Source organism: Oppia nitens, unplaced genomic scaffold, assembly GCF_028296485.1.
Source record: "Oppia nitens isolate AA-2021 unplaced genomic scaffold, nextdenovo-longstitch-racon4-pilon3 scaffold4_pilon_pilon_pilon, whole genome shotgun sequence".
Lineage (NCBI taxonomy): Eukaryota > Metazoa > Arthropoda > Arachnida > Sarcoptiformes > Oppiidae > Oppia > Oppia nitens.
Genome location: NW_026533232.1, coordinates 3,190,511 through 3,209,746, shown reverse-complemented (window position 1 = coordinate 3,209,746; position 19,236 = coordinate 3,190,511). Strand labels below are relative to the sequence as shown.

General features: G+C 29.0%; 5 protein-coding genes across 5 annotated transcripts in view; 2 read left to right on the top strand and 3 right to left on the bottom strand.

The window, feature by feature from the left end:
• LOC128959768 (malonyl-CoA-acyl carrier protein transacylase, mitochondrial-like) overlaps positions 1 to 19,236 on the top strand; it is a 227,974-nt gene that overhangs the window by 191,938 nt on the left and 16,800 nt on the right. The window lies entirely within an intron of this gene.
• On the bottom strand, positions 288 to 3,594 carry LOC128959759 (protein suppressor of hairy wing-like). Its single transcript, XM_054305766.1, has 5 exons — positions 3,350 to 3,594; positions 2,429 to 2,599; positions 2,203 to 2,359; positions 1,093 to 2,134; positions 288 to 1,028 (listed from the first exon to the last, which is right to left on the bottom strand). The coding sequence occupies exons 2-5, from the start codon at positions 2,582 to 2,584 to the stop codon at positions 494 to 496; spliced, it is 1,890 nt and encodes a 629-aa protein (XP_054161741.1). The 5' UTR covers positions 2,585 to 2,599; positions 3,350 to 3,594; the 3' UTR covers positions 288 to 493.
• Positions 3,921 to 10,759, bottom strand: LOC128960219 (inositol hexakisphosphate and diphosphoinositol-pentakisphosphate kinase 2-like; the record flags this gene model as incomplete). The annotated part of the gene is made up of 13 exons (XM_054306290.1): positions 9,941 to 10,759; positions 7,768 to 9,184; positions 7,575 to 7,697; positions 6,987 to 7,073; positions 6,882 to 6,916; positions 5,980 to 6,772; positions 5,657 to 5,910; positions 5,423 to 5,590; positions 5,192 to 5,303; positions 4,929 to 5,123; positions 4,780 to 4,866; positions 4,529 to 4,618; positions 3,921 to 4,327 (listed from the first exon to the last, which is right to left on the bottom strand). Coding segments are annotated over exons 1-13 (4,053 nt in total), but the record flags the coding sequence as incomplete, so codon positions are not given.
• Positions 11,033 to 12,368, bottom strand: LOC128959781 (protein CDV3 homolog). Its single transcript, XM_054305795.1, has 4 exons — positions 12,187 to 12,368; positions 11,827 to 12,014; positions 11,677 to 11,756; positions 11,033 to 11,621 (listed from the first exon to the last, which is right to left on the bottom strand). Exons 2-4 carry the CDS (start codon positions 12,010 to 12,012, stop codon positions 11,132 to 11,134), a joined length of 756 nt encoding a protein of 251 aa, XP_054161770.1. The 5' UTR covers positions 12,013 to 12,014; positions 12,187 to 12,368; the 3' UTR covers positions 11,033 to 11,131.
• Positions 14,057 to 19,008, top strand: LOC128959766 (pyruvate dehydrogenase (acetyl-transferring) kinase, mitochondrial-like). The gene is made up of 7 exons (XM_054305777.1): positions 14,057 to 14,382; positions 14,450 to 14,576; positions 17,189 to 17,655; positions 17,708 to 17,810; positions 17,880 to 17,924; positions 17,987 to 18,117; positions 18,174 to 19,008. Exons 2-7 carry the CDS (start codon positions 14,474 to 14,476, stop codon positions 18,597 to 18,599), a joined length of 1,275 nt encoding a protein of 424 aa, XP_054161752.1. The 5' UTR covers positions 14,057 to 14,382; positions 14,450 to 14,473; the 3' UTR covers positions 18,600 to 19,008.

Below are 19,236 nucleotides of genomic sequence, written 5' to 3'. Positions count from 1 at the left end.
ACATTTGTTTAAATTATTTTTACACCCATTTGATTGCAAACTTTTAATTTAATTATTTCAATACATTTTTATTTAAATATGTTTAAAATATGTCATATGTTTTAAATATTTCGTATAAATATATTTGATAATCAAAAAAGACATAATGAACTCCATTACAAATATATATCTTATATATAATCAAATTTAATATATCATTATATGATTTCAAACCTCAACCATTTATTATATTTAAATAAATTTTATCAAAAATTAATAATTACTTTAAATTATGCTTTCAATTAGGTAAGGAGTGTCGCATAATTGTGACCAAACGGGTTAAGATATAACTAGATATTAACACTATTAATATATAGTGCAATTTGAAGGCACTTTCAAATAAAATATGTTTGTAGATATCATAAAATATTTGTAATAATTATTAGGGTATTTTTAAAGGACTCATTATATTATAATTGATAATATATTTCCAAACAAGGAATGTAAGGGAAGTCTAGGATTTAGCTAATCTAAGGACATGAAGTATCACTTCATCGACAGTTTGATTGTTGAGCAAAGTCTTCACTGCATTGTCATCGATGACAACAGTGAACAATAATTTCGAGTTCTCCCTAAGCCTATCATAATAGCTGTAACTGTCGTGTTTCACAGGGGTGTGTCCGCACCGTTTGATGACAGCTTCTAATAGTTCATCTACCGGTGCGTCGGGCCATCCAAAGCCCTTTAGTGTTGCCTCATCTACCAAAAGACTAAGAAGTTCTCGGATAGAATCGCATAGCTTTTGTTCACTAAGAACACGATTATTGACGGCATATCCACTGGAATTGGGAGAACTGGAAGTTCCAGTCACTTCATTCTCTTCTTTTTCTTCCAGAAGAATCTTATCGAGCAAATCGCGATGTCTTTTACGCATATGTCTTAGCAGACAATCTTTGCGAATGAAAGCTCGACCGCATTCATGACAACTTCGCGGCTCTTCCTTAGTGTGCGTCAGTAAATGCAGTTTCAGTGATGGCTTTATCGAGAATCTGATCAAATAAATAGTCGATTAAATTACCGGTATATCTATATATTAATAACTAATGTAAATACCGTTTATGACAAGTGGGACATTCGTGTGGTTTTTCGCCCGTATGTAAAACAAAATGTCGGTTAAGATCTTCTTTTCGCGTAAACTTTTTATTGCATTCACTGCATTCATATGGTCTGTCTTTTTCGTGAACATAACGTGTATGCATCTGAAGTCTAGCCTTTCGATTGAAGATCTTTGAACAGAACTCGCATTTGAAGCCATTTTGTCCGGTGTGGTAAAAAAGATGAGCTTTAAGACCACCCGCTTGTATGAATTGTTTGCCACAATAGGGACACTTATGCGGACGGATTCCCGTATGTATCCTCATGTGCCGATTGAGTGTTCCTTTCAATGAGAACCTTATGTCACATTCCGGACAATTATATGGTTTTTCTCCCGTATGTATTCGTCTATGTTTGGTGAGGGCTCCTCCTGAAGGAAAAGCTTTGGGACAAAAGTCACATTTGAATGGCTTTTCGCCGGTATGAGTGCGCACATGTATCCTGAGAAGACTGGCCCCGTGAAACATTTTAGGACAGTGCTCACACTTAAATTTCTTCTTGCGAGTCACTTCTCCCGCGTGTACTCTTAAATGCTCCCGAAGATTGTCTTTGCGTGTGTATACTTTGCCACACACTTCACATGGATGGGCTGGGGGTGGTTGTCCTGAACAGGGCGTCAATTGCAAGTGTCGATCCAAATGATATTTTCGTGTAAAAACCTTTTCGCAAACATGACATCGATAACCTTTTTCTTCATGAGCTGTAACCTCGTGAAGAACAAGCGAATGCATATCAGGAAACTCAAGACCACAATCAAGACAAGGAAGGCTTTTATTAGTGCTATTATTGCCATTAGTTTGATTGTCCACATCTTGTGCACCGTTTTTAGCTGTCTTTGCTTTGCGTTTTCCGCCTTTTTTCTTAGGAGATGTCTTTGCATTGTTTACCTCAGTTTCAGTGCACATATCTTCTAAAACTATTCCATTCAACTCATTGTCCACAACTGTTAAGACAGGTTCGGGTAATGATTTTTTGGCAACGATTTGATGGCAATCGGTTTCTATACAATAACAAAATCTATTATAAAATAACAATTAAGTAAATCTCATAATAAATACTATTATTTACGTTTCAAATGCGAGACATCAATGGTTTGATTGATGTCAATGTCGTTATCATCGGGTGTTATAATTTCATTAGTTTGTAATTCGTTGATAATTTCTGTTTCAATATTTTCCAATTCAATTGTATTCAAAGTCTCCAAAACTATTGACTGACTTTTGGTCTGAAAAAAATAATTAATTTTAACAAAACTGATTGAAACAATTGTTATGAAAAGCAAAACAAAGATTACATTATTCTTAGCGATCGTCGTCTTCCTTCTAATCGGTGGCTTAATTGGTGGTCCAGTATTTGACACATTCTTTTCATTCCTCTTAGAACGAGTCACTCTCTTATCTATCGGTGATGTCTTTGCGACAGTTATTTGGCTCTTCTTTTTTCGACCCATTCTTCTTATATCATCCTATTATATACACATTATTTTTAGATATGATATATATATATATATTAAACAATAATATTATTATATATTATAATGTTTTAAAATAAAATAATAATTCAAATCATGTGAAATCATTAAAATAAAACTAAAAACAAATTCATTCATAACTATTACGTTAATAACTGTTTATAAGTTTAATAAATACCATATATTTTTATTAACATTATATTTATCTAATATGTCATATAAATACTTAAAAAATGATAATATTATATAAATTGTGTTAAATGTAATTATTTTTCAATTAACAAATTGTGCATGTTAAATTTTATCGTGTTTTCTTCAATAATTGATCATGTTCAATTTACTCGTTTTAGATAATAGTATAGTAAATGTTAATTAATGTTAATATATTTAGCAATTTATTATTATATATTTAAAATGTGTGACCAATAATGGCACCGGTAGTCAATGACAATCAATTTAATCAACTGTCCATATTATAAACAGAATTAGTGGCAACCACTGTATGAGGACAGGTAGGTATATACAGGTATATACTGTATTATATTATACAGTATATCCTTATCGTGTATTTATTTAATATATTAATTTGAGAGGCATTTAGTGGCAAAATGTCTGCATTGTCTGTAAAGCACAACAACTCAACACCCGTTCCCCAAATGCCTGCCTTTAAGGGGCACTAACTGTGTGTACAAGTGTTTGGCAAATGAAAACATGTGATAATCAATGTATACGATGGCCACTCACCCGATGGTCGTGCGGTTAACACATTTGGCCACAAATATCAAACTAATACAATGGGTTACACAATGGGTTATCATTCATATGAATTGCATTTGAAAGGCACTAACAGTCAGATAAAGCCATCACTAATATAATGGTTTGTGACGTATAGTATAGTACAACAACACTATACACCACTGTATGGCTTCAATGCACTCAACTGAAAGGCAACCCAACTATTGAGCGCTTAATTCAACCATCACTTCATACAACATAATACACTATTTCTATGGATTGCACTATACCTGGTTTGGTAGTACAGGACCTACAGGTATATAAAGTATTTTAATTAACTGTATCTTTAGTATTGGTAAAGAATAGGACAAAATGTGACATCAATTGAAATGTCATATATTTTACAATAATTATACAATAAAACAATAGAAAATACAATAATTTTTAATAGCATTTATATTTTTTAAATACTAATTAAATTATAGCAATTATTAACAAATATATTATATATTTTTACAAAAATTACAATAATTGTTATAAATTTAAAAATTCAAATAAAATAAATATCAAATAACTAAAAGCTATTGTTTATGTAATATTTGGAGTCGAGAGGAGACGGCGGACCACTCCAACAGTTGTCCAGTACTGTAGTCTCAGAGTCACCGCTTTTAGCAAATCGGGCCAATAGATCCAATTGTGATGAATTGGGAGAAGAAGGACCACTACTTGACACAAAAGACGGCGGACCACTCCAACCAAAACTCTGACACGAACTGGTAGGCGATGATATGGGAAGACCGCTCTTCATGCTATGTGATGGCATTCCCGGAGCGCTTGAATTTATAGGTATCCGCATCGGAGATGATAGCGGCAATCGATACAGTGGTGATGACGTCAGCTTCTCGAAGAAGGAATCCAAGTGTCTGAGCGATAATGCGTTGTGTAAGGTCTCCAGCGGTCGTATCGTTGGAATACTAGAACAACCTTCTGAAGAAATTTTAATTAAAATCATTTCAATTACAGTATATATAACTCTAAAATTAATATTAATTATAAAATAACTATTGAAATGAAAAGAAATTGAAAGTAGGTATCAAAGGGATAAATTTTGAAAGAAATTTATATGTTATTTGTTTTATAAATTGATATACAAATTGTATTATATATTTTGTTAATTTATTTTTATACCAGCACTTGTATGAAGGAAAGTTTCCTGAAGATTAGGTGCACTCGAGGAACCACTGATCACAGCTGTACTAAACAGACTGCTGGTCGACCCTAAAGATTGGTTCGCATAAAAATCATAACAAAAAAATAGGTCAAAACATAAAGGGTGTGAATGAGTGGCAATGAAATAAAGCAAAAACTAAAATACACTAATATTTTATATTAAATTTATGCACAAAACTACGGTATATAAGTATAACATTATGTCTCACCGAAATGTGACAAATCAGCTAAATTACAGAGACGGAAGTATGAGCTCAGTTGACCAGGGATTGAGTGCCGGTGATGCTTATTGATGACTAAACAGTAGTATATAATTGATTAGTTTCATTGATATCATAATTTAATGACTGGGACCTACTCTGACAACCCGGAAAATCACAGTCACCGGACACGTCATTCCAACTAAGAGTATGAGTACTTTCTTTGTCGATCTGTTTCTTTTGTTTCTCTTTGATATCACTTTCAAGACTACGAGGTCTCTGTGATGAAGATGATAGCGAAAAACTGCGAGCTTTCGACTCAGTAGGTGTTGAGTCTAACTGACCGTTTGAGTCTATAATTAATAATTATTAACAGACATTAATAAATTTTCAAATATATTACAATTAATATTTAACTTACTGTTTGATGTGATAGTTATGGGAATTGGTTCAGATTTTTGTTGATTATCGTGTGGTGTCAATGATTTAGTCTTCTCTTCTAATTCAGGTTCTTCAAGAATAGTTGGCGATTCCTTTTGAGTGTAATTTAATGATACAATAAGTGTTAAAATAATGTTAATAATAGGGGTTAACATTGATTAGTATAGATAATCAAAATTTAGCCAAAAAATTAATCAATCAATTAACTCACGGGAGGAGTGGAAACACAAAAACTTTTATGAATTTTACATAAACAAGGATTAATTGATTCTTCAATTGTTAAATATGTTAATAAGTCATCGGATTCCTCCTCTTTAATACAAGGCTTATAACTTGTATGGCAAAGATTTTTATCACAACTGTTAGAAGTAATTAATTTCTAAAAGCAATGTATTATTTAATACCCGTTCAAATACCGTTCATTTGTTAGTAAAACTATACAAACCTTAACAGTATTTCCACTACTTTTAGATTGTGGTCTAAAACCGGGTCCTTTAATGTGATTTTTTTGTAAACAACAAACAACTCCAGGACTAAAATGTAACTCAATATGAAATCTATCGTCAGAAGTGGGATCTTTGGTTTGGTCTTCATATAACATAATAACTATTTGTGTCATATAATTAAGTTCTGACACCAAACTCACGTAATCCATAGCTCGTCTCCACTGTTCATCTTTTGCTTCATCAAAGAGACCGCCTGTTTAACAAACAATTTCTATTAACTATGCAATGGTTTAATTGCATCAATTGATATGTCATTAATTACCTAAACGTAAAACATTTAATAGAGAATGAATATGACTTTCACTCGTAAAATATAGACGCGTCCGCACGTGTCTACCGGGAGATGAAACGCCGTGAGAGTAATGAGGATTAAGACGATTAACACTTTCAGTTTCGTCGTCTTCATTAGCAAAAGTATTGGTCAACAAATCGGATCTAATCTTCTTTAGAAGAGGCGAACAAATCCCTAAACCAATTGTTAACTTTTCATTTTGAGTAATCCCGTACTCCTGTGGTATCACAATATCTGCTAAAGCTTTAGCATAAGTATAAAACTCTTCAGCATTTGGAAATTGAAGGACGTGTTGGTTGTGCTGTAAATCATATTTAATACAATCATAAATGTCTGGTATTTTGCTTATATCGTACGATCCATTTTTCAATTTAAAATCTTTCTCTAATTTAGACCATCGTCTTTGCATTAGATCCCATGTTTCGCCATAATATAGATGATAATCATCGCGAGAATCTTCGCGTCGAGTTTTAATCAAAATATTTAATTCTTGTATATAATTGTGTATTTTATCACAAGCTTTGACAGGATTTTTGACATAATTGAGTGCATATTGTAGGGAACGGGCGTTAAGTTGATTAAGAGTTTCAATGTCTTCTTTAGTGAAATCTCTGTCCATTTGCATCATATCATGAAGTCTTCGTTTGACAGCATTTTGTAATTTACTTGATTCGCAATCATTGTCGAGTAAACCATTAGTATTAGCACTCTTAACCATTTGAACCAATATTGGTGTCAATTCACCCTCGAGAGCTAATAAGCCCTAAAATTTTAATAAAATAATTACAGAAACTTTTAATTAATAATTTATATATACAGTATATATATTTATATATTTTAGTACATTAGTATTATATAGTACTGTCTAATACCTTAGCAAAAGCTGCGGCTGTCATTTGGACCCGACCTATAAATATTAGAAAAAACAAAATGATAAAACATGTTAACTATATAAAGACTTGTATGTTAGGACATACCCTCATCAGATGCATAGATCTTCAAGTCGTGTCTGAAAGTGCTATGTAAGCGAAGTAAACCCAAACCCTGAGTTCCCGCGTATTCACCTTAAATGACATTCAAAATAATTGGTTTACTTTTGATTTAGTTTAAGTATTCGGAAGTTTCAGATGAAAAATTAGATTAAGTTTTAGTAAACAAAATAGGATTCAATTTTAAAATAGTTTTTGAATAAATCACTGAAACCACCGAAAAAAAAATCAATTTTCATATCAAAAGACTCGCGAAAGCATAGTTTAGATAATTTGGGTTTACTTTTATAATATGGTATTAATTATAACTATATTTAGTCTAAAACATACATGAATTGTTTAACATATAATCAATGAGCATACCATTAGTAGATTTTAAATATGTTTACCGGTAAGTAAATTCATAAAGAAAAATAAATTACAATATATCATACATGAATGCTCATTGACTTAAAATGGAAAAATTTATCAGGGTAAAAAAAGTGTATAGTATACAGTACACTAAAAATTAAAAAATCTAAGTGGAAATATATCTAAGTGGAGACGTTAGATGTATTAGTAGCTGAGAAGCGATACCTTGTCCTCCCGGATACATACAACGAAACACTCGGCCCAACTCCTCGGCCTGAATACGTCCACCAGCTGTCAACTCACCGCCCCATTTGACTATACATAACAATGACGGATCTCTTGGGTTGTCTAATATGTTTTAATCAATTAATAATATATTAAATTAGTATTCATATATATATATATATAATATTCATACCTTCTTCACTACTCGATTGTCGGGGTCTTCCTTTAGGCTGATATTTGAGCTGAACTTTTCTATTGATTCCAGAAAAATGTCCGTACATTTCAAGAACAGATTTCAATTGTTCCAGTTTTGACTTATTTTCTTCAATTTCTGGATCAGAATTTTGATCAATTTCTAAAAGCAAATATCTTGCGATGTCTAATATTTCTTGGAGTTGTTTTGGTTTCTTAAGTTTGACGTGATATTTGCTATCCTTATATCCGCCATATTTTTCAAATATCTCGAAAAACTTCTGGTGTTTTACTTCCATTTTCATCTTTTGTTTGGGTGTTCTGTCTCCGTGTCTGATGACAGCAATAGCACACCTAAGTTCCATCATTTTGCCGACAGTTGTGGGAACTATAGGTGGATCATCCAACTGGAAAGGTATGTGCCAGGGTATATGCAATTGTGGCGCCAGATTCCTTAGTATCATATTTCCTAGAATTTTAGCGGAATCGTCATAATATTTCATTGAATTTTTTACAAAACTAAATCCATTGACATCGCAAACATAAGACTTTCCATTAGCCCGAAGCAAATCAAAGCCACAAACCATTTGATTGAACGCAAGACAAACCTTACGAGCGTTCAATTTTTCGGCGTTGCTTAAGATTACTGGATATCTAATTTCTTTGCCCTCTTTATCCCTTTCAACTTTGCCGTCCAGTGCCGGTGACTTACGAGCCTCTGCGTGAGCATAATCTGGTCCAACTGTATACACTTTAACATCAGTACCATCAGTGGGCATAAATTCTTCATAAATATAAGAACCGGTTTTCCTAATGTGACTTTCAGGTGAATATACACTACTTCTGCAGCCAATCTTACGAAATAATCTTTGACTGCCTCCACCAGCAGATGATTGATAATATATGTAAATATTGTGATCTTCAGCAGAAATTGGTTTCTCAACAAATGGTTTATTAAAGACAACGCCATTGATTTCAATGTGATCTTCGTGTTCAACAAGTTCTCGTTCTTCAGGAATAGGAGAGTCTCTATCGAGAACTACATAACGGGGTAATTCAATGCCTGCCTCTTCTAAAATGCGATACACTTTACGTCTGTCCTGAAGATCATATTGCATGTGAAGATCGTTTACAATAAATGGTTCGCGAAGTGATACATATTCTATGGCTTTACTCAATGGAAAGCCTTTTGAGTGAAATGATATTAAACAATCACAAAGTGGCCATTTGTCTACCGGTTCCGTTAGAATAGTATTTTCTGTAAAGACAACAGTCTTAATGTACTCAAACTCATTAAGTCGTGTCAATATTTCTTTCATTGGTCTCGACTCTGTCTTCTTTTCCATCGCACAGATGCCGACAATCACTTGTTTGGATTCACACTCATAACTGTCTGAATCATCGAAATCATCAAAATTCTGTATATAAAATGATAAAAAAAAGTTTAAAGAATTTCATTTATATTATTTGCAAATTTTCATATAATATGAATACCGATATCATATATTCCACAAAGTCTTCCATAAGTTTAACAAAAATAATAAAACTAAACCAATTTAATACCCTTTTAACTAATTTTAGATCAAATTTAAGCTCAAATTCAGTGATTTGTCGCCTCATTTATAGTTATAATAATTCAATCATAATGTACTGTATATGTAATTTATAGACTCTTTCTTGTGTGGCATAAAATTACGGTAATATTAAATATACTGTATGTTTGGAAATCCTTGAAATTTCAATCAAATTTTCTTATATATACAGTATTTTTAACATTAAGTAAAGCATATACTTTTAAAATAGATTCAAATAAAATAATTGTAACTAATTATTAAATTTGATTCTAATCTCATATATATATATATATATATATATAAATTGAATTTATTTAATAGAAATATAAAGTATAAGACAATTTTATATATCATATGTTTAAATAAAAATTAATTATTTTTAAAAATCATATGATTAAACTAAAAGGTAAAATCATCATTAGTTTCAACTAAATATATATCATATATATATATATATATATATATATTAATATTAAGTTATAAATAAATATGTTATAAAACTTGGTGTTGTTTGGCATAAGTGCCAAAAGTGCAGTAATTTTTAAATATTTAAAATGTTTGTTAAATAAAAAATCAACAAAATATGAAACCATAGCCTACTTGTGCCAACTTTTGACGCGTCAGTTCCTCGTCATCGATGTAGAAGTGAGCCAAACGATGGTCTGAATGATGGTCTACATAGTGATGATCGTGTAGATGCATGTGATGGTGATGATGATGATGATGATGAAGATGGTGGTGATGAGGGATTGATTGTACCACTGGATCGTCATCTAACAGTTCTTCTGATAATTCAGTGTCCGATGGATTGGACAGTCGGTCGATAGTCTGTGTCGGTGTCTCATCAGGACATGACTCGAGTGATTCTTCAAAATCAGAATTCATTAACTTTTTGTTGTCTTACAGTTAATCACTTTATATATGAAAACAGTTAATGCAATCAATTGTTATAAAAATAACTCGTATTTGCTTTTTATGTAATAATTATTATATGAATTCTATATTCAATTATTGTAGTGATAATTGCTATAACAGTGTATTGAATGCAATATATTTTGTACACATACTGTAAATCAATGTTAAGACAGCTGATAGTTATTACAGTATATAGTAATTTCAATGACAATCAATTTACAAGTATATCATAATATCAACATTTGTTTGACATTAACTTCAATTGTCATCTCATCAGTGATGTTGCAGTGAAAATGAAAACAAAAAATTGATTGTTTTGGAAATTCTGGTCTTATATTACAGTCATAAACACAACATGTGATGCAAAACATTTACATTGCATTCAATTTTGATGTCATCTTCATTGACGAGTCTGTGCTTTATGTCAGTCAACAACAACTCATTTCTATAGCACAGCCTCTCTAATGATATCTACATTACATTAACCGGCGATTTCATTGCTAACCGGCCTTAAGTTGCAACCAATACTGTATTACTAACATTGCCTTAAGTTAACAATTTAGAAATATTTTATAATTGTTTCAAAAAATATTAAAAACTTTATAATTGATAATACAATCATTTAGAGTGAAATTTGTTTATTTCTACTAATTTTATATAAAAAAGGAAAAAAATACAACTCAATAGATAAATATAAAGAATACAGATTCTCATGAATGTTACAATTATTTTTTTTTATAAAAATCATTATAATTATTAATCGTATTTCAATTATATTTAAATATATATATCTTAATAAAATTGTATATACCGTACCGGTAATAATCATTTTCAATTCAATAGCAAAATTTTCACTAAAATTATATTAAATTAAATTTAATCGCTATTTTGAAGCGCTTTTGTTAGTAAACCATATTTATTATCTAACGTAACATTTGCTGAATTCTTGTTCACTAAATCTCTAGTATTTCCCGATTTGACGGTTTGAAAGCCTTTATTGTCTTCATTTGTATCGATGGCACCCAATGTCGGGAACTCAACGATATCACCAATTTTAGGCGCACCTCCTTTTGGTCGACGAGTTGACGACAATGAAATGGGATTTAATGATGTGTTAGTAGAGGAGGTTTGCGATTGATTTCGCAGATGTGGGGGAACATAGCGACCACCCTGTGTGGCGGCGGCGGCGGCAACAGGTATTGGCGTCACTACCACATCGTTGATGTTTATCTCTTCATTTTTATCGGCCTCAGACTCTGTGTCAGTGCCAGGAGTGGCCACTTTCCACGGACCCAACTGTCCGTCCTTTTGTTTTTCGTCCTCCATGTCTTGCTTTTGTTGTTCCCTAAACTCTTCTTCTTTATCTCTGTAAACAACAAATATGTTAAACGGTTTGTCAAACTATCAAATATGAGACTCACTTAATATTAAGAGTTGTTATCTTAAGGCCTGAGTAATCCTTTTCGCGATCTTCTTCTAACTCTAACCATTCCTCGTCAGCCTATTTATGCAGAAATAAACAAAAATCAATCAATCACTCAATTCATTCAGATTATCACTGAATAACAAACCTCTTGATTATTGAGAATTGGATTCATATTAGTATTACTGGTTTTATCCTTTAATTTCTTTAACTTTTCACTTCTTTTGCCGCTTTCTTCCAATGTCTTAGCCATGTCTTCAGTGGTAATATTCTTCACTTTTGATTTTCTACTTTTATCTTTTTTGGCAAAAAAGTCGTCTAATTTGTCGGCCATTTCTGTTGAGAAAACAAATCAAATAATTGTTTGACAAACCCTTCAATTATATCATCAGATAATGTCATTCAATGAATGCGTCGATTGTTTTGAAAGCAACTATGAGTGACATTTCATGTGATTATTCAAATCAAATCAATTGATCCGAAATTATTTGTTAATAATAATAATAACCTGAAGATCAGTGTCTTTGTCCACAACTCAGTCAATGTCTTAATGAGTGACCAATTGATAGATCAGTCAATCAGTCAATTGATTACTCAATAGTATTAGAAATTGCTATTCGAGTCAAATACTCGACTCTTAACTACTATTGAGTTCATTCAATACATTTCAATACATTTCAATATAACATATAATACGACACGTGTTTCGCGTGACGTCACTCACTGTCACCATTGCTGTCATCTGATTGACTGAAACTTACTTTTGGCGCAAATTTCAATACATTTCAATACATTTCAATACATTTCAATGCATTCATTATACATATATAATAATTTAGTATTAATATTGATTTATAGTAATTATAACATAATTTTAAATCATGTTATTAATTGAACACATTATTGAAAAATATTAAAAGTTTTAATCAAAATCCAAATGATATGTTAAATTTGTGTAAAAATACTATATTATTATTATTACTTTTATTTAAAAATATCTAAATCTATTACTGAATTAAATTAAATAACATTTAAAATATATTAATTTTTCTATAATTTTTAAATACAGTATCATAATAATAAAGATAACAGTTTTAATCTAATAAATGTTAATCACTATATGTCTGTATTAATAAAGATTGTAAACTTTATTTTACATTATAATTATTTTAAAGTCATAAATACTTTAATTATAATAATTTTTATATAATTACAATAATAAATATCTACAATCAAATATATATTTGAAAACCAGAAAAATTATTAATTTTTAATATATTTTCACTACATTTCATCAAAAAAATCATATTTGAATTGTAAATGTCTGTTTGGGTTAGTTTTTTGAATAAATATTTTAAATATTGACTTTGAATTCAGATTTTTGATGAAAATATAGATTAGGAATGTCTGACTAATCTCTCCCATCTCTTTAGAGAAGAAAGATATAAAAATTTGGTGATATTTATAGCAAATGATATATCAATTCAATATAGAAAAATGTCAATTGTTTTTAATTTCTTAACCCTCTATGGGCTTCTTGACCCCCTCTATGGGCTTCTTGACCCCCTCTATGGGCTTCTTGACCCCCTCTATGGGCTTCTTGACCCCCTCTATGGGCTTCTTGACCCCCTCTATGGGCTTCTTGACCCCCTCTATGGGCTTCTTGACCCCCTCTATGGGCTTCTTGACCCCCTCGGATCACTTAACCCTTTTTGTTTTCTAACCCATTGTATCATTTAAGGTATTGAATGTATGGATGACAATGTAATAAATTGATAGTCTTTTACTATAAACTGATCCATAAATAACTGCAAAACTTTATCATCTTATGGAAAGTTTTGTGAATATTCCTTAATGTTTTCCTACTGTTTGTTAAACTGTCTATCATTTTGCGCGCACCGGTATTTGTAAGCTTTGATTAGGCCTAAGGCTATTAACTTATGGGTTAAGGTTAAGGTTATTAATGAATATTATGAATATTACTGTATTTATAATAAGTGATATGTAATTAAGTTTTATTAATATTTTTGAAAAATTTTCCATTCATTTTAATCAATCGCATCTTAAATAACATGAATGTAATGATGTATTAATTTATGACAAATAATAACTGATGTTTTCAATAAAATTACTATACATTTAAAATAATAAATGAAATAAAAATATATAAAATACTAATATTAATGTTTTAGTTAAATTATTTTGATTGATTAGCACCGGTAGGGTTAGACAGTTAGCTATTAGTGGTTATTATTATATAATAAAAGTCTAATCAATTGAAATGATCGGTAAAGACAATCAAGTGATGCGTCGGTCACTGACTGTTACATATGTGTGACGTCACTGTAATGCCATTCAATGATTGGTCAACACATAGAACACACCCTCAATGTGTGTCTGAAATTGACTGAATTGTCGTAAATCGTAAGCAAATCTACGGTTAAAATGATATTAACATTGAATTGAATTTATAATGAATTCAGTGTTTGTTTTCATTTGACATTACATTTGATTATTTGGTCTCAAATATCACTCAAACATATCATATGACTTATTGATGAACAAGTGATGTCTAATCTATTGAATGGTCACTCAATTTAGTGATCAATAATTTTATCTAAAATTTGCCATAAATTGTGTCCAAATTTATTAAAATCAATAATTTAATTGAATATTTATTTTGTGATTATTTAATAACCCATAAGTAAGTAATTGTCAATATTTTAAACATCTTAAGTAATAATATTGTTTGGATGTAATTCTTGTAACAGATATCACACACCATATTGTTGAAGATGAGGATCACATCCATCTTATGTCGTGATCTCAAGAAATACATTGATTTGTATTCGCGTTTTAATCCTTCGCCGCTATCTATCAAACAGTTCATTGATTTCGGTATTTGATTACAATTTTTTATTCAATATTTATAGCAATTTAATATAAAATTAATAATTTTTATTATATGATTCATACATATAATACATATGAAATAAACATTTAAAATAAACATTTTGTTTTGCAAATGTATGATACAGTATATAATCATACAATCATATAATAAGACTATGTTTTGATGATTTCATTTGATTTATTATCATTACTTATATTTTGTTAATAACTGTGAGTATTATAAGTGATTGCAAAATATATTTTTTATTTTCATTAGATTTTGTTTTTTACTCAATATTAACCAATAAATAAACTATTTTTTGGTAAATAATACTGTATTATGAATTATATTTATTGAAAAATGCTATTTATTAAATTCTGTGTAATTTTATTATAAACAAATGTTTTAATTAGGTTTTTAGCACTATTTAAATAACATTTATTGTAATCTAATTTTATTGTAAAACTGTGAAAAAAACAATATTTATTGATCCAAAAAATATGCATTAAATATGAGAACTACTTTGATCTCTAATTAATATTTAATATAAATACAATTATTGTTGTCTTTATTAGCATACATTTGTTTTTATATTTACAATAATTATGAATATTTTATTTATTTTATTGACATAAAACTGTGTTGTCATTTAATTTTTATAGTATCATATTTTATTGTAAATTATTACCGGCAATAGTTATTAGACATTTAATAAAATATACATTATTTGACGATAGTTTTCAATTTTATATATAGTATTTAATTAATTAATTGCGCTTTAGATGATTTGCTTGTTTTTTTATTTAATAATTATTTAAATATTTATCAATAATATGTTTAAAAATTTATTTTGAAATATAATTTAAGTTTGTCTAATTTTAAAATAGTGATACAAACTAAAAAGTATTGCATAATTAGTGAGAAATGGGTTTATGTTGTTTTTATGTCTAGTTTGTAATAAAAATAGATTATATTATACTACAGTATGTTCTCGACATTAGTAACACAAATCTTATTTCATTTATCATTGGAAACGCTGTTATGAATTTGATATTAAAATTTCATGACTTGTATCTATAATTATCAGTATTTTTTGTTTGTTATTTAGTAATAACTAACTCATAATCTAATATATTATTTGATAAATTTATAATAAGATTATTACTAATAATATTTACAATAATTTTATTTTTATTGTCATCAATTAGTAAAAGATAATTGTTAGACAATGATTTAATCTTATACTATGTTCTTGTATTGGGATAATTAAACTACAGTATTATAAATTGAGTTTTAGTTTTTAGCAAAAAAGGGATTAATAATTAATCCATATTTTCAATTAGACTAATAAATTGTTTTAATTGTTTTATATGGAATATCGGAATATGTTGATTTACATGTATATAAATTGTATACTTATAAGTTGTACTTATTATGTATATATTAATTTAGTTAATCCCTCACTTTTAATCTATATTTAAGTATAACGTTATTAAAGATTAATTGTAAATTAATTTTTCTATTCTAAATATTTTATTATTATTGTGCTAACAAAGCATATACAGTACATGTATAGTAAATTAAAGTCATGTCTATGACACCAATTGTCATAATAATTATCACTACTGTATTAATTAAAGTAATGTACAGAATATGTTGTATTAACTGTAGAATAAAGTAGTACTGATATTGCCTAACACCTTAATATTTGTTAATTTTAACACATAATTTTCATATAATAGTTTTGAATATAACATTGATATTTTTAATAAATAAATAAATGTTTTAAGATAAATACATTTATAATTAGGAAATACTAAATAGCTTATAATATTAATAGCTTGTAATATAAAATACGGTTAAAATTTATATTGTATAAAGATTTGATAGTTTGATATGTTTTGATATTAAACTACACTATAGAACCGTCAAAGTAAATATAACTTAGAAAACATAAAATTTATTTTAATAGATAATTAATTAGATTAATTTTATAGTATTTTAATGTAGTAATGACTGAATTATATATATATATTTAAACAAATCGAAAACTAATTTTTTGTTAAAAGTATATTCAAGTATTATATTCTATGTATTTTAAGAAATATTTAAATATTGTAGAAATTAACTGTTTTTTCACCATTAAAGAGTTCATTACAGTAAACAGTAAAGTTAACATTTATATAAATGACAATTTAATTATTTGATTAGTTTTCTTGTTTAAAGTTTTATTTATTTTTAAAAATTGATATAATTTTTATTGGAGATTATTTATTTTTAAAAATTAAGATTAGTTAATAATTGTTTTTAATAAATTCATTTTAATTTAATTTATCTATTTATAAATTAATTAAATTAATAGTTATGTGTTTAATGTTAGCATTTTTGAGATCTGTTATAATAAAGTATTAATATATTGTTATATACTGTACAGTAGTTCAATAGATATTGCATTTGATGCAAACAATAATGATAATAATTATCATTATTGTTGAATTGATAGTTTGAAAATTCTTTGAGATATACTGTATATTATAATTTAACTTATTTTTTAATAATAATTATAAAATATTTATTAATAATTTTAATAATGAAATGATTTGATATGCAATAAAAGGTCAAAAGGCATGCGAGAAGACATCGTTTATATTCTTGCGTAAAGAATTGCCGGTTCGGTTGGCAAACATAATGCAAGAATTGAATTTACTTCCGGAAAATTTGCAACGAATGCCTTCCGTCTCATTAGTCCAGAGCTGGTATGTGAGGAGTTTCGATGAGATACTCAACTTCGAGAAATCGGACGCTAATCTCAAACAAACACATCAAGACTTTTGCGATACTCTCATTAAAATACGGAATCGACATTCAAATGTAGTGCAGACTATGGCACAGGGAGTCATCGAACTTAAGGAAACACATCAATTGGATCAGCAAACGGAGCACTCAATTCAGTACTTCCTAAACCGATTCTATATGTCCCGTATATCTATCCGTATGCTTATCAACCAACACGCGGCCCTCTTTGGTTCGGCAGCTGATATGGCTCTTAATAATCCACGACATATCGGTTGCATTGATCCTAATGTAAGCAAAATTATTAGAAAATATGTGATTTTTATATAATTATTAATTTTAGTGTGAAGTGAAATCCGTTATATACGACGCCTATGAAAATGCAAAATTTCTTTGCGATCAATACTATATGACATCTCCAACGTTAACCATTGAACAACATAATGGCAAGCATTGAATAATTATTAAGTGTATTTTAATTAACTTTTAATTGATATTTTTATTGTTTAAATCAGTGATTGACCCCTCGGCACCAATAACATTGGTTTACGTTCCCTCACGTAATATAATATAAACAATAAAAATAGATTTTTTGTTATTAAATAAAATAAATTTTCTATAGATCTCTATCATATGTTATTTGAATTGTTTAAGAATGCTATGAGAGCTGTTGTTGAGCATCAAAGTAATAGCGATGAGTTGTCACCAATTGTGGTCACTCTTGTTATGGGTAAAGAGGATCTCACTCTCAGAGTATGTGTCAATCATTTTGTTTTTAATTGATATAAAAAAATTAAATTATTAAATAGATAAGCGATAGAGGAGGTGGTATAGCTCGTTCACAAAGTCATCTGTTATTTCAATACATGTACTCTACTGCACCCCAACCGTCTGTGTCTGGTATAGATTCGGCTCCATTAGCTGGTTATGGATATGGTTTGCCTTTGTCTCGTCTCTACGCTCGGTATCTTCAGGGAGATCTGGTTATACTATCTCTTGAAGGCTATGGAACTGATGCTATTATTTATCTCAAAGTGCTATCCAGTGAAGCAAATGAATTATTGCCAGTCTTTAACAAAACTTCGACTAAACACTATCGGTCAGCACTAGGAACTCATGATTGGAGTTCGGGTGCTGTACATCATATAATTCAACAGTCAGATGGTTCTAATATATCTGCCCAACCGGTTGGACTCCGACACTATAGTAGTGCAACTAATCCCAGATTTACGTAACGATTTCAGACATTTTAAAGACAAATAATATTGATATAAAACATCGATATTATTATAATGTTATTTATTTTAGTCATCATATGAGCGATGTTTGATATTTCTGAACCAAATCAATAAAAATCTTCCGTTTTATGCGATATACTATCCCATAAATATACAGTTAATATACATTTTATATAGTTTTTCATCGATTTAAATATAAATTATTATTTTTAGGAAAGATATCTCAATTTGTATTTATAACAATTATTGTGAAGTGCCGTCAACTGAATCTACATATTTCACAAATTTGTTTAAAATGTATTTAATTTTGATTACATTTTGTATAATATATAGATATATATCACTCAATTTATGATCTGTCGTAGACTAACTGATTTAATCATTGTTTTCCTATAATTAAAAAATCGATAGGTTTAATTTAAGTTTAAGTTATTTTCAAAATTCAATTATTATGTTATTTGTTTTTTTTAATTATAAATATTCTATCTTTTAAATAATAAAAATTAATTCACACGAATATCTTAAAATAATTGCAATACAAAATTATAGGTAAACATAATAAATATATCAATAAATTTATATATTAAACACTATATAGTCTGTATAGATTAAATTATAAATCACTTAAATTTAA

Bases quoted from the DNA above. Each gene is read 5' to 3' on its own strand.
- LOC128959781 (XM_054305795.1), bottom strand. From the start codon at position 12,012: ATGGCCGACAAATTAGACGACTTTTTTGCCAAAAAAGATAAAAGTAGA. The intron at 11,757-11,826 runs GTTTGTTATTCA...CTGCATAAATAG, and splicing joins CAATTCTCAATAATCAAGAG to GCTGACGAGGAATGGTTAGA. The intron at 11,622-11,676 runs GTGAGTCTCATA...TGTTGTTTACAG, and splicing joins ATAACAACTCTTAATATTAA to AGATAAAGAAGAAGAGTTTA.
- LOC128959766 (XM_054305777.1), top strand. From the start codon at position 14,474: ATGAGGATCACATCCATCTTATGTCGTGATCTCAAGAAATACATTGAT. The intron at 17,811-17,879 runs GCAAGCATTGAA...TGTTTAAATCAG, and splicing joins AACCATTGAACAACATAATG to TGATTGACCCCTCGGCACCA. The intron at 18,118-18,173 runs GTATGTGTCAAT...ATTATTAAATAG, and splicing joins AAGAGGATCTCACTCTCAGA to ATAAGCGATAGAGGAGGTGG.
- LOC128959759 (XM_054305766.1), bottom strand. From the start codon at position 2,584: ATGGGTCGAAAAAAGAAGAGCCAAATAACTGTCGCAAAGACATCACCG. The intron at 2,135-2,202 runs GTAAATAATAGT...GTTATTGTATAG, and splicing joins TGATGTCTCGCATTTGAAAC to AAACCGATTGCCATCAAATC. The intron at 1,029-1,092 runs GTATTTACATTA...TTATTTGATCAG, and splicing joins TGTCCCACTTGTCATAAACG to ATTCTCGATAAAGCCATCAC.